Source organism: Dermacentor variabilis, chromosome 11 (assembly GCF_050947875.1).
Source record: "Dermacentor variabilis isolate Ectoservices chromosome 11, ASM5094787v1, whole genome shotgun sequence".
Lineage (NCBI taxonomy): Eukaryota > Metazoa > Arthropoda > Arachnida > Ixodida > Ixodidae > Dermacentor > Dermacentor variabilis.
In genome coordinates, this window is record NC_134578.1 from 92,183,791 (window position 1) to 92,196,410 (window position 12,620).

Sequence of the window (12,620 nt, forward strand, 5' to 3'; positions counted from 1 at the left end):
CCGACGAATAGGCGGCCGGAAGAAGGCACATCCTGGGGGGAAACGAAAAAAAAAAAAAGGGGGGGGGGGGTCAGCGCATACTGTGTAACAGCGCGGGACAGTACGGGGATTTTCATTCGCAAAGAGAATGCGAAATGCACCGCCAGTTTCCCGGCGAAGCCGTGAAAGGTTGTGCACATTCTCCCTCATCAGTTCGGTGCACTGGTGTAAGGCCCCGTGTAAGCCAATGACAAAGAGTTCTAGCTTGCCCGTACACGTACTGCGCTCAATGGGCAGTTTTAGTGAAGCGTTGCCGCATACCGTGAGCGTTCCCGTATACTGACAGCCACGACTGCGCATGCGCGGGACGGGCTCCGGTGTGATTTTACCGGAACGCTCGGCCATAAGCCGTGGGGCGCCATAAAACAGCATCGAGGATATCCGCATCAATTGAGATTCGCCCGTGATACTCCTGCGTGGCTTAAATACTAAAATCGGCCATCGCTTAGTCTCATGTCAAACCATGGAGAGAGTATAAGAGTTATTTTGCCGTCATTACCGGGATAGGCTGCTTGTTTTGACGCTGCTGGGCTAGGAAACGTTACGAAATAAAGTTGATAGGCCGAGTGGTATATTACGATATGGTGGCACGCAAGTAGCTTGCAAGGCTTTGTCCCTACCTCAACTTAAAGGGGACGCCTTTGGAAATCATCATCGTCATGAGTAGTGCGCGATTTATGGCCTACCGAGTTACCCAGCCTTACTGGTACTGCACACAACCGTCGAGGCCCGAGTAATATGTGCGCGCCACAGACTTTCGGTGCCGAAAGGCGCGACCCAACCAAGCATAAAATGCACGACAACCACCGACAGGCGCTCCAAGGTCGGCCCCCACACAAGGCAGGAAAAACGCTCAACCACAAACACGACTCCAAAACGACTGCGTCGGACGCCTGGGCAGCGCAGAACAACAGGCTCCGCACGATCAAGGAGTGCTTCCTTCGGAGAAAGCGCGCACACGTTTCCATTCAGTCGGTGAAGACTGTTCTAGTCCTACGAAGGCTATTTTAGACGAACCAGAACACCAAAGAAAGAAAGAAAGGAAGAAAGAAAGAAACAGAAGATAATAATAATAATAATAATAGGAAGAAAAAAACGCTGCCTAGGGAGGGGGGCAAGCGCGCGCGCGGGTGATTCACACCGGGCCCAGTAATTCCACTTTCCCTGGCGCGTTCGATCGTTGCTGAGCATCGCGTCATCCTCTTTGTTACCAGGGGGCGATGCGAGCGCTGTTATTATTTTTGTTATCGTCGTCTCACTCACTTGTATATGTGGTACTGTATTTAGTCCAGTCTTCACCGATTAGGAATGACCAAAGTCGGAGACCCACGTACACAATGTAGCGCGTTTTGTTGGAACAGAAAAGGTAAAAGAAGAATGTGGTTGCACAGGGTGGTGATTTGGGCATGTTGGTAATGCATTACGGATGGTGAAAAAGGGAATAAAAGAAAACGCAGGGAAAGGGACAACCGCTGAAGTTGCGACGGACATTATTTCACACATGCGCGCAGAATTCGCGCTCAGATGAACGAGACACGTGCGAATGATTATGCCCAAAAAAGAAAGAAAACAAGAAGGCTAAGGAGCAAGACAAGCAAGAAAATAAAAACAAATAGAAAAGAGAAAAACTTAAATGCCACCTAAGAATGCCGAAACCGAGAACGGCGCAAAGAGAAAATCGCGAAGCGCCGAAATCACAATGACGCAATAAAAAGAAAGAACAGAGTGGAGGAAAGAAATACAGAAATTGCTTTCTTCTTTCTTTTTTCGAGCAGGCCATTGTCGACGCTGACCGACGACGAGCCACGCCCACTCTTTACGACAACCCTCCCGCCGGAAACCTCCGGTGATTGTCTCCGCCCCGCGTGAGACCCTAAGTAAGACCGTGAAGGTGGAAAGCTGTTAGATCATAGAGCAGACAAACTCGAGAGACTATCAGACACATCGCGTAAACGGCCTGCGAGAATTTTTTTTTTTTCGTCGTCATGACGATGCCTGCTCCTGTGAAGTCCACATTGCACAGTCACGATCGCAACCGAGGTCAAGCAAGGTGTGTGGTGTTATTCCGCTTGAGATTAAAGAACAGGCGGCTGACTAAGGCACGGGGGAGGAAGAGCAAATGACCAGGCGGTTAGGTTGTTACTGGACGGTGACGTAGTTCCGCAAATAACAACCAGGACGGTGTTCGGTGGAGTTTTTGATCGATATGAAAATTGATTGAGTCCACACGAGTATATACTTCCGTTTGCTCAATAACAGAACGCTGGACACGTGGAAGGCAGCAAGAACACTGATAGCGACATTTTGCGAAATCCCGTTGAACCACATCGCGCTAGAAACAGTTTTCTTGCGTTGCGTAGATGCTACCTCTCATTGAAGAGTAGCGAAGCGAAAGTAATTGCATATAATAATAATTGTTACTACTTGCGTTATTTTAGATATATTTATTATGTCGTATATATAACATACGTACATACATACATTACTTATCGCTACTGCTGAAGCCTTTGCACCAGCAACTAACACATAGTCCATCAGTGCGATAATAGTTTTGTGGAGATATAGTGGATAACAAATAAAATGCCAACGGGAAATCACGAAGCAGAACGCGTAATAACTCAAAAGCACGATTTGGCACCGCTAAATATCGCCATTGATGACGTAGGCCTCCAACCAGACGTGAAAGCACAAATCCTGCCTACATCACAGGAAGTGGCCAAAACGGAAGCGAAGGAATACACTCTGGCTAGCCCAATTGTCAATGAAGCAACACCAAACTAAAATCCTTCGGTGGCATCTCGCCTGCTTCCTACTATACGTGAGTGACTAGCTTTATCTCCGAGACAAAAATAACTTGAAAACGTCACCGCCTGCTGAAAAGAAAGAAGAAACAACAAGAAAAAGAAAGAAAGAAACAAAGCATCGTTGTCGACGGAGAAGTCCTCATATATTTGCAAATGCAACTCGGGAGTGCTCGAAGTCAAAAGGTCACCGCTCGCACACAGACGACAGCGCTGTCTGATCTCTCATACCGTGCGCAGTGACCCCTGGGATAAGCTGGAGGCCCTCATTAATGCGGTGAAAACTTGTTGCGTGTATATCCAAGAAAAAAAAAAGAAACAAAACAGGCGTACTCGAGGGAAACACGCAACATAGGTACGGCGAAAAAAAAAAGGCGGGGGGGGGGGAGGAAGAAAGATAAAGAAAGAAAAAAGAAAACGGGGTAACGCACACCAGCTGTTTCCGGGTTTGTAGTGGCGTTTCCTGCAGTCGAGTCCTGCCTGCTTTGGACGACGTGGTACTAGAAGAAGGTAGAAAGGGCTCGCGCGAGCACCATCTGAAGATAACGTAGGCTCAGAGCATCGGACACTGAGCCATGGTTGCGCTTTAGACAAAGCGCCTCGAGCGGCCAGTCGCACGGCAATTTTGCGTGTATTTGGGGGCTTCTTTCACGCTCGGGAAAAAAAAAAACACTTTTATCTAGCACGTATTGAGCAATTACAGAAAGTTGTATCGCGAACTTGTCATATCGCTCTGCAATTTTCTCGTTTGACACTTTTCATCTAATTATAATATTCGAGATGTTGATAAATTAATCGGCACTATCTATCTAATTAGGCAGAATGAAAAAAATTGATAATTTGATTACCTCCAAGGGACGGCAAACAACATTACCTTAGTTCTGTCTAGCTGCGTAGCATTCACACATTTTTAAATTCTGGCTAGAGTTAGCTGGGACGCCCTGTATGGTTAAGATGTATTCACGTTCTCCAAGCGTGGGCGTTTAGCTCAGTGGGAAAGACGCTCGGCTTCTGAGCGTAGGCTCGAAACTCATCACCGCCAACGTTCCTCGTTTCGAATTCTTGCTTTATACAATAATTTCTTTACAGCCATTAGTCTCACGTGACAGAGGGACGGTCAGTTTTCCTCGCTGGGTGGACTTAAAAATGCAGACGTATTTGTTAATTCTAAGGCATTACGTGCCAAAAGCCACAATCTCATTACGAGGAGCGGCGTATAGGGGGACTACCGCATTGGGACTCAAGGTTGAAGACGTGAGACGGACTCTTGGAGCAGACGAAGAGGAGACGAAAGCTTTATACAACATGTACATATAGCAGGTAATAGCATACAACTAGCACGTGCTGGTGGGCGAGTTGGTTATGCACGATTACAACGAAGCGCTTGAGATCAAAAAGCGTGGTTATGATTGCATCAGTGACGCCTCAGTTTCCCTTTGGACAAAGGAACTGGCGTATCTTGGGAGCGGCTCTTAGATGTCGTTCTGTATTGTGGTTTCCTTGTGCGATGCTGATGACGGCCCTGTTTGTTGTTGTTGTTTTGATCCTTGACAGCAGGTGCTTATTCCTGTGTCAAGAAATAAAACGCTCAGTTGTTAGTGCGCCTACGTGGTTGTCTCGTGTCCTCCTTCCTTCGTCCGTTGTTTTATTTGGCGCCTTCGTTGTAATCATACAACTAGCGTTGCCGAAGAGCGTACCAGCCCGACGGGATGGATGGTGGCGACTCTCCTTCTCACAATGGGCCGGCTCTGCCTTAAATCCATTTGGCAGGAACGAGACGAGGCGGGTGCTGACGTCAACCGCGTCGCCCTCCTCTTTCGCCGTGTGTGAAGTCCAAGCTGCATATCACCGGTCTCCGCGGCAAGGGGTGTTGTGCCACACTGCGTGCCTACATGGAGGCAACGGGAGCTTTCCCCTCCCCACCTCGTTCTTCTGAGGTGGTTCCCTTGGTGACAACCGGCAATGTTCCAGGGAACTGCCGAACCCTTTCCGTAGATCGAACTGAGGAGTCCGAGGACACAGAGCACGATGACGAATCCCCTGGCAGCCTTCAGAATTCCGCAGAACTGCTGACCCCTGCCATGGAGACCGGTTTTATGCAGCTTGAACTTATGCTTTGCGAAAGAGAAAAGCGACGCGGTTGACGTCAGCACCGGTCCTGCCTCGTTCCCGCCGACGATGGAACGCCCAAAGGGATAGCCGGCCCATCTTTAGAAGAGAGGGTCTGGCCCGCTCTTCGGCTCCGCTACTTGTATGCTATTGCCTGCTTTTAGCTCCTATAAGTAAATGTAGTATAAAGCTTTTCGTCTCCTCCTCGGCCGCCTCAAGAGTCCGTCTCTCGTCAACGAGCCCGAGACGCAATAGGGGTCAGCATTTCTGTCGAATTCTGGAGGCTGTCAGTGGATTCGTCATGCTGCTCTGTGCCCCGCGCTCCTCGGCTCGACTCACGGAAAAGGGTCGGCAGTTTCTAAGAACCTTGAAGGTCGTCAGTGAAGTTTGAAGCCCAGCACGAGTGCAACCACCGCAGAAGAACGAGGGGGGAGCAGCCGCTGCATCGATGACATGCACGCAGTGTGGCACAACACACCCGCGTAATTTTGACCATCGGGGGCTTTTTAACGGGCACCTACATCTAACTTACACGGGCGTTTTTTTTTTTTGTATTTGCCCCACAACGAAATGCGGCCGCCGCGGGTGGGATCGAACGCACGACCTACCCAGGAGCACGCGTCACGATATAACGATGGCTTGCTCCGTTCCTTCAGTCATCGAGGCTGCCTCACCCGAGCGCAGCACCCTTTTTTTTATCTCTCTCTCATGAGTGACGTCATCATACCTTTACTATACATGTTGTTCATGGCGCAAAGTATGGATCATGAAGCAAGGGAACAGGAACAACGCACACGCATTCTATGGCACGCATGATTTGTACTGTGCATTAATGGAACTCCTGCTCGTATCCTCCATTAAACAGTCAGTAGCTGGCAGTGCTCGGTATGTTTCCTGTTACCTCGTTTATATAGCAAGACCAAACGAAGCGGCCAAGTTCTTTTGGTGAACATACCTTAGTGGTACATGATGTCAGCTTATATTGCTCTGTTCCGTGAAGTCCCTATAACGTCGATGACACCAGTGCCAGCACTTGGAGACTAACTTTAGTTTCAAATTAAAACATGCGATAAGTTCTCCCTCACCTTCACACTCGCTAAGTATGAAATTTATTAGAGTATAGTACATCTGCATATATTTTTTCATTCATTTAATCATACTTATTCGCCGCGTTCGATACCCCTGTAAAGAAAAATAAAAAAATAAAGAAATAAGTGTAATCTCAATAACTTTAAGTGCAAGTAGGCCCACAGTAGTGACTCAGCAACTTCGATAGTACCGTGACTCAGTTCTCAGGGGCTCTTTCTCCTGCTAATATTTACTAAAACATGACACTCGCGAATCATTCGCGGATGAAATGAAAACTGCAATAGGTGCGTTCCAAGTTTCACCAATCCTGAATGTCGAGGGCCGTGCTTTGCCGTATTGCGGGTGCCGGAAGTTCCTGCATGCGCCGGTAGTTGTGGCTCGGATGCAATATTATATATATATCCGAAATTACCAAATCGCCATTCTCTCTCACGATGAAAATAAGGTGAGGAAAGAAATAAGCGCACTGCATGTTGCCATTCCTGAAGTCTAAGGTGCGTTACAATCCGAGCATGTCCTTACATTTCTTTTTTCATTTCTGGTCGCGAGAAAGTACACGCCCCTGACAATCGCGGGCACCTTATAATCGACAGACTTGCGGCAAGCGTCGGTATTAGCTCGTTCAGGCTAAGCAACTAAATCTTTTGAGACCGCGCTCCTCGGCACCCACCTTCCGGTCCAGGTCCGAGGGGGCCTTCTTCTTGCTCTCGGCCTTCTTGGGGGCCTTGACCGGCTCGGGTGGCTGCGGCGGCGGCGGGCTCGGCGTGGACGAGGTGCCATTGAGCGAGGAACCGTCCAGGGAGTCCTCGGCGCCGCCCTCGTGGGGCAGGCCGGAGTCGCGACCGTCGTCGTCCTCGTCCTCCAGCCCGTTCTTGGTGCGCGAGGCACCGTTGACGGGCACGCCGTCCACGGCGTCGGCGATGGCCCCCGGAAGCTGGGGCTCCAGGGAAGTCTCGACGGCGCTGTCCGTGCCACCGTTCGACGTCGCAGACCTTAGAGCGAACGAGCGAGCTAGAGGTCATTTCTACGCTGCTATGCGATGAAGAGGGGAAAAAAAAGGCTGCTCCAAATTAAGTCCCACCATGCGCAAAATCCATTTTCACGTCAAAAAAGCTTAAAAGGACCTGCTCGCGTTTGCGGACTATTCGTACAAAAAGGCGAAAAAGAAAAGATACGAAAGAAGTGAATTAGCAAGAAAATATAACTAACTATTTAACTAGTATATTAACTTTCGAAAACTGAAAAGTCGCTCACCAGGTACGCTGGTGTCAGCAAGCTCAAGCGAAATGCCAATGATGTTTAATGCTCCAGCGCAAGGTCGCGGCATTACGGCAAAATACGAGGGACTACAGAAGCAACAGAGACGCCTAGACGCACAATAGTAAGTCTATCGATGTTACGCCTGTGATCCCTCTCGTGTTTTTCTGTGCCGCAGCATTGGTAATTACTCATGCGCCAAATATTGCAGCAACGTGTTTTATTGTACTCTATCACCGAATTTGGGTGAGGCATAGAAAAGCAGCCGAGGACAACAGTGCTGGTGGCGCCCTCTTGCAAAACCTTTCTCTCACAAATTTTAGAAATATCCGCCTTTAGCTGGAAATCAGACCAAGTGCATCCGTGAGTGCGCATAGTGTTCCAGAGGCGCGGAAGTGGCCCGATCAGCACTGGGACTCGAGCTGTGCGGGACTCATTTGCGGGACCAATCCGAGGACGGCTTAAGCCTCGAGTACACCCGATAACCGGCGGGTCGAAGGCCCACGCTAACGGATGTTCCGCGACAGTCGGAGACGGCGTGGAGCCATCGTTACCCGTTCTGGTCGGCCGTGCTTGAGGCGACGTCGTCGTCCGACAGGCACGAGTGGGCCCGCGACAGCGCCGGCGACGAGCAGGCCGAGGACGACTCCTCGTCGTCGCCCACGGCGATGGCCTCGGCACCCAGGACTTCCGGCACGTCCCCCTCCTCCTGCTGCTGCAGCAGCTGCTGCTCCTGCTCCTCGATCTCCTTCTCCAGCTGCACCAGGCCGGGAGGCTCGACGCCGAACCGCGACGCGATGCGGCCCAGCTCCAGCAGGCACAGCACCACCGACCGTGGCTGGTTGTGAAGCACTGGTCGGTGGTCGGGAGACGCGCGTACAGAGAAGGAGAAACAAATACTCGCATTAAAAAGAGACAGGTCAGCAGCCAAGTTTAAAGGGCCCCCCTTAGCAGGCCCCATTACAGATCTTGGGTCATAGACCGGAAGCTATAAAACAGTGTCCAAGAAGCGCTTTACCGAAATAATTTTTCAATTCGATTCGTTGCTGGAGGAGACAGAACAGACTGAATGTCCCGTTATTACGCCGCCTGCAGGCGAGCGTCACGGCCAAGGTTGCCAAGCGGTGTTCCTTCCCTGCTCTCACCCACACCGGAGCCGAGGGATCGTACTGCGGCCTCACACCCTGCCGCCTTTTTTTCATTGCCTTCCTTTCTTTATCCGTTTTCTCTTTCGGGCGTTGCGCTTTCCTCATTCTACGATTAGCTATCGCGAGTGACGAAACACGCACTAGTAATAAAATATGTGCCTGAGGACAAGTGGCTCTCCGCTATCAAGAGCCCCGATGCCGGGGCGTAACTATGGGCTGTCCAGAGGGCCCACGATGCGGCGGTCGGGCAAGGCCTGACTGTCCCAACGTGGGAGCGGCCCGCAGTGCGCTGAGTCGCGTACCTCAGGACCTTATTAAAGTTTTGCATCCATCCATCCATCCATCCTGCGATTACGACAGCCTGGCAGGAAGCGAGTTCCACGAGAGCGATGGCACGCGAGGCTCGGTTTGAAATTTCGGCTGTTCTCGGCAGCGCGTGGAGCCGTAATACTTCAGCAGAGAAAATTTAATTGTGGGTTTTTACGTGCAAAAACCAAGATCTGACTATGAGGCACGCCGTAGTGGGGGACTCCGGACATTCGGTCCCCCTGGTGTTCTCTAACACGCACCTAAATGCATTACGTGCACGTAAACCACGGGTGTTTTCACATTTCGCTCCTATCGAAATGCGGCCGATGTGGCCGAGATTTTAGCAGAAATGACCGCCAGCCCTTAATCTATACTCTAGGCTTGTCTGTTAAAAATGGCCAAACCTCATGAAGGGTCCTTTAATAGACTACCGCAAAAAAAGTTTAGCCATGTATAAGAAGTCTGGTCAAGAGCGGCGTCCGTTCAAAGTTCTGCGTTTGAAATGCGAGTAGATATGCCAGAAAAGGTTCGCAATAGTTGACATTTACGATAGCGATATCGGGGAATGGGGGAGCACCGACATTTCTACACGCCGGAAGTGACGCATGGCTCGGAACGTTCTGCTCTTCGGCACGACCTCCAAGATTGTGCGCTGCCGGCGGACGCCGGCCCAAGGCACGCTGGGACATTCTGGAACTTACGTCATATCCGCTAAGCACGAGGTGCAGGCATCGTCTGCTTAGATGCTACTCACAGGCTGCTAATAAACAAAAGAGACCGCAACCAGCCCTGCACCTTTGTGAAGATTCATTGCGTAGTAAACTATACTAATCAATTATAGCCAATTTACCCAAAACGAAAGTTCTTTACACTTGGCCTGCACTACACAAAACACCAAGTCAATCGGTTTTCACTGATAACGTATTCTTTCGAAGCTACATATTAGTTCTTTTGGCGGAAATACGTTGATAAAGTGAGAAAAAAACGAAAGACCTATGCCCGAATTCCTAATTTCTGAATTTCGCTCCAAAATCCCACCGACACGCTAGTGTGGCGCCACGAATTAAAAAAATAGGTACATTTCCAGGCATTTGGGCTATTTCAGCGAAGGAAAAATGATTAAATCATGGCAGATTGAGTTTTTGTTAGTTTGTTTTTGCTTTGGCAAAGAAAGGCTACATTTTCATTCTAAAGAAAACTCTAGCTACGCCGTCAAGTTGGGGAGTGATCTCCAGGGCTGTTTAGCCATCCGCCTTTCGTTCTGGCATCTTTTCTCTTTTATGCCTCACCCGCCGTGGTTGCTCAGTGGCTATGGTGTTGGGCTGTTGAGCACGAGGTCGCGGGATCGAATCCCGGCCACGGCGGCCGCATTTCGATGGGGGCGAAATGCGAATACACCCGTGTACTTAGATTTAGGTGCACGTTAAAGAACCCCAGGTGATCGAAATTTCCGGAGTCCTTCACTATGGCGTGCTTCATAATCAGGAAGTGGTTTTGGCACGTAAAACCCCATAATTTAATTTTTTATGCCTCCTCTAAAGTAAGCGTGGCTTTTTTATTTATTGCGAGAGTTTATTTGCTAACATATATAAACTTAATTTTCTCGTTAGCGTTACTGAAGAAAAGTTTTCAAACCTCGGCAAAAAAAGAAAATAGATGAAAGGATCTTAAAAAACGAAAAAAATTTGCTGAGTGTATAGTAGCTGTCTGAACTTGAGGTTGACAGTAGAGGCCAGTAGAGAGACGAAGAGATGGAGACAGTAAGAGATCGCAATTGGAAAGGAAGATAGAATGGAAAGGTACAAAAACGTAGAAATGTATAGCCAGATGCACACAAAGGTACGAACGTGGCAAGGTTTTCAAGAAAGCGCAAGCGAAGCACTTTCGTGTTGGTCCCTTACAGCGAGTGGACCACTCAATACCATTAGCAAAGTCCCAAAATAAAGCGCACCTCAGTGAAAGCAAAGATGGCCGTCAAATAAGTCTTCAAACTTCTTCACCGCTTCATGAAAATGCACAAACAAGAACACTACGTTGAGGCACTCATTGACGAGCCGTCGACTGTACATACTGTCGGTAAAAAAGAAAAAGCCATTGCACCTTTTTCGCCTTGAACAACGTGTAGTCGATAGTCTGTGGAAAAAAAAGGAAAAAGAAATGCAACGGGAGGCAAATAGGAAAGGCTCAAGGAACAAGCTTGAGAACATTGCCAAGGAGGCGTTGTCAACTTGTCAGCACGCCCGAGCGTGCCGTCGGGTGACTACGTCAAGGAACACCTCGTTTTACGCACTTGTCCTAAGACAGAGTGTAAGCTTCATTTTTTTATTTTTAAGAAAAAGGGGTCATCTGTCACACCTGAGCCGGGCGAAGTAGACAAATTGCCCCTAATGGCGTTGGCGCGCCTGAAAACGTCCGGCAGTTACTCAGCGAAAGAACAAGAGCGTTGTGAGACGCTGGAACCCGAATCCCAAGTGATGCTAATCTTAGCGCTCAAATTTACTTCCAGGTTCCCGGCTGTTCTTGCAAAGAGTCACTTAAGGCCCGGGGCTCGCTGGCATTTCACCCGCAGGGGCACCGTAAAAAACTGCGCTAATTTAAGCTGCTTGAAACAGCTTTCTGCCCTTTGTGGTTTATTAAGCGAGATCCAGGCAAAATAGGCCACTAAATGGCCGGCTATCATAAGCCTTGAAAGTGAACTCTAGCGAAAAGAAACGAAATAATTAGAGAGAGAGAGAGATGGGGGAGGGGGAGGGGGGAGAAGAAGGCAGGCAAAAAAGCAGTGCAGCTAAACTCGTAGGGAGGGAGCAAAAAAAAAAGAAGGAAAGGGCCATTCGACGACTTGACGTCGCGTCTTAATTGGTACCTGACACGCGAGATTACCAATACATTACACATCGTCTTGCAAAGTACATAAGCTTAAGGTAAGCGAACTGGTACGTGCCATGAAAGGCCACGCAAATGTCGAGGTCGCCCACGAGCGGCACACATTTCAAGACAGCAAAAAAGAAATCGCCTCGAACTGCTGTCAATTACATCTTGAAATGCAATCCTAATTATCAGTTTTTTTCATCTCTCATTTTCAGCCTATGCTGCAAGAACTGCATACCACTATTTGTCTTCCTCACTTCAATTGCTGTTTACGGACGAGCACATACGACGTCTAGAACAGAGGCGAGAGTAAGCTACGGTTTTGGAGTGATCACACTGCCGTATAATCAAACCACAGTTCGTTTTGCTAAGGTAATTAATTGCCTGTGCTAGACAGAAACGTGTATTTTCAGTAATTGCGAAGCAGTAATTAGGCGGCAGAACTGCACACTGACTACGCGATGTAATTCCAAGGGTTCACCGAAACAGCGTAGTTGACAACGCCTACGATTACCCTGACACCAATGGTGAAGCCAACATCGACAAATTATTTCACTGTGCGGAAAGGAAGCGATCACTGTGCGGGATCCAACTAGAGCAAGATGGTCAACGGAATTTTTATGTGACTTGACTTTTACATTGGTTGCACTTGACTTGTTTGCATGAATTCAATTAAGGTTATATTGTGTTTTTACGTAATTGTTCTACTTCTCTAATCTTCACTGCACGCATTTCTACGTAAAAAAAAGAGTATGCGGTGCCAACTAAAAGCACAAACACCTTCAAGACATTATATTTAAGAAATATAGGGGAAAAAATATATAAGGCACCGACTAACATGTCAAATGTCTTGGCAGCGGCCAAATGGAAGGAAGGCACGTCATGCCAGAAAGCTTACGCTTTTAGTGAACCGTTGCATTTTGCGTGTGGCCGCAAGTGGCTATGATTGACGGTTTGGTACTGCCTTCCCTTGAGCATGCGTGGATAATAAGGTGTGTCT

The 12,620-nt window shown here is 48.7% G+C and overlaps 1 protein-coding gene across 1 annotated transcript in view; it reads right to left on the reverse strand.

Annotated features, from left to right (window-relative positions):
* The window catches only part of LOC142563863 (growth arrest-specific protein 2-like), a 245,389-nt gene that overhangs the window by 22,613 nt on the left and 210,156 nt on the right, over positions 1–12,620 (reverse strand). The window contains exons 6-7 of the mRNA XM_075674538.1: positions 7,850–8,147; positions 6,709–7,030 (exon numbers count right to left, since the gene is read on the reverse strand). Of these exons, the coding sequence (XP_075530653.1) occupies positions 6,709–7,030; positions 7,850–8,147 (620 nt within the window). The remainder of the gene's footprint in view (positions 1–6,708; positions 7,031–7,849; positions 8,148–12,620) is intronic.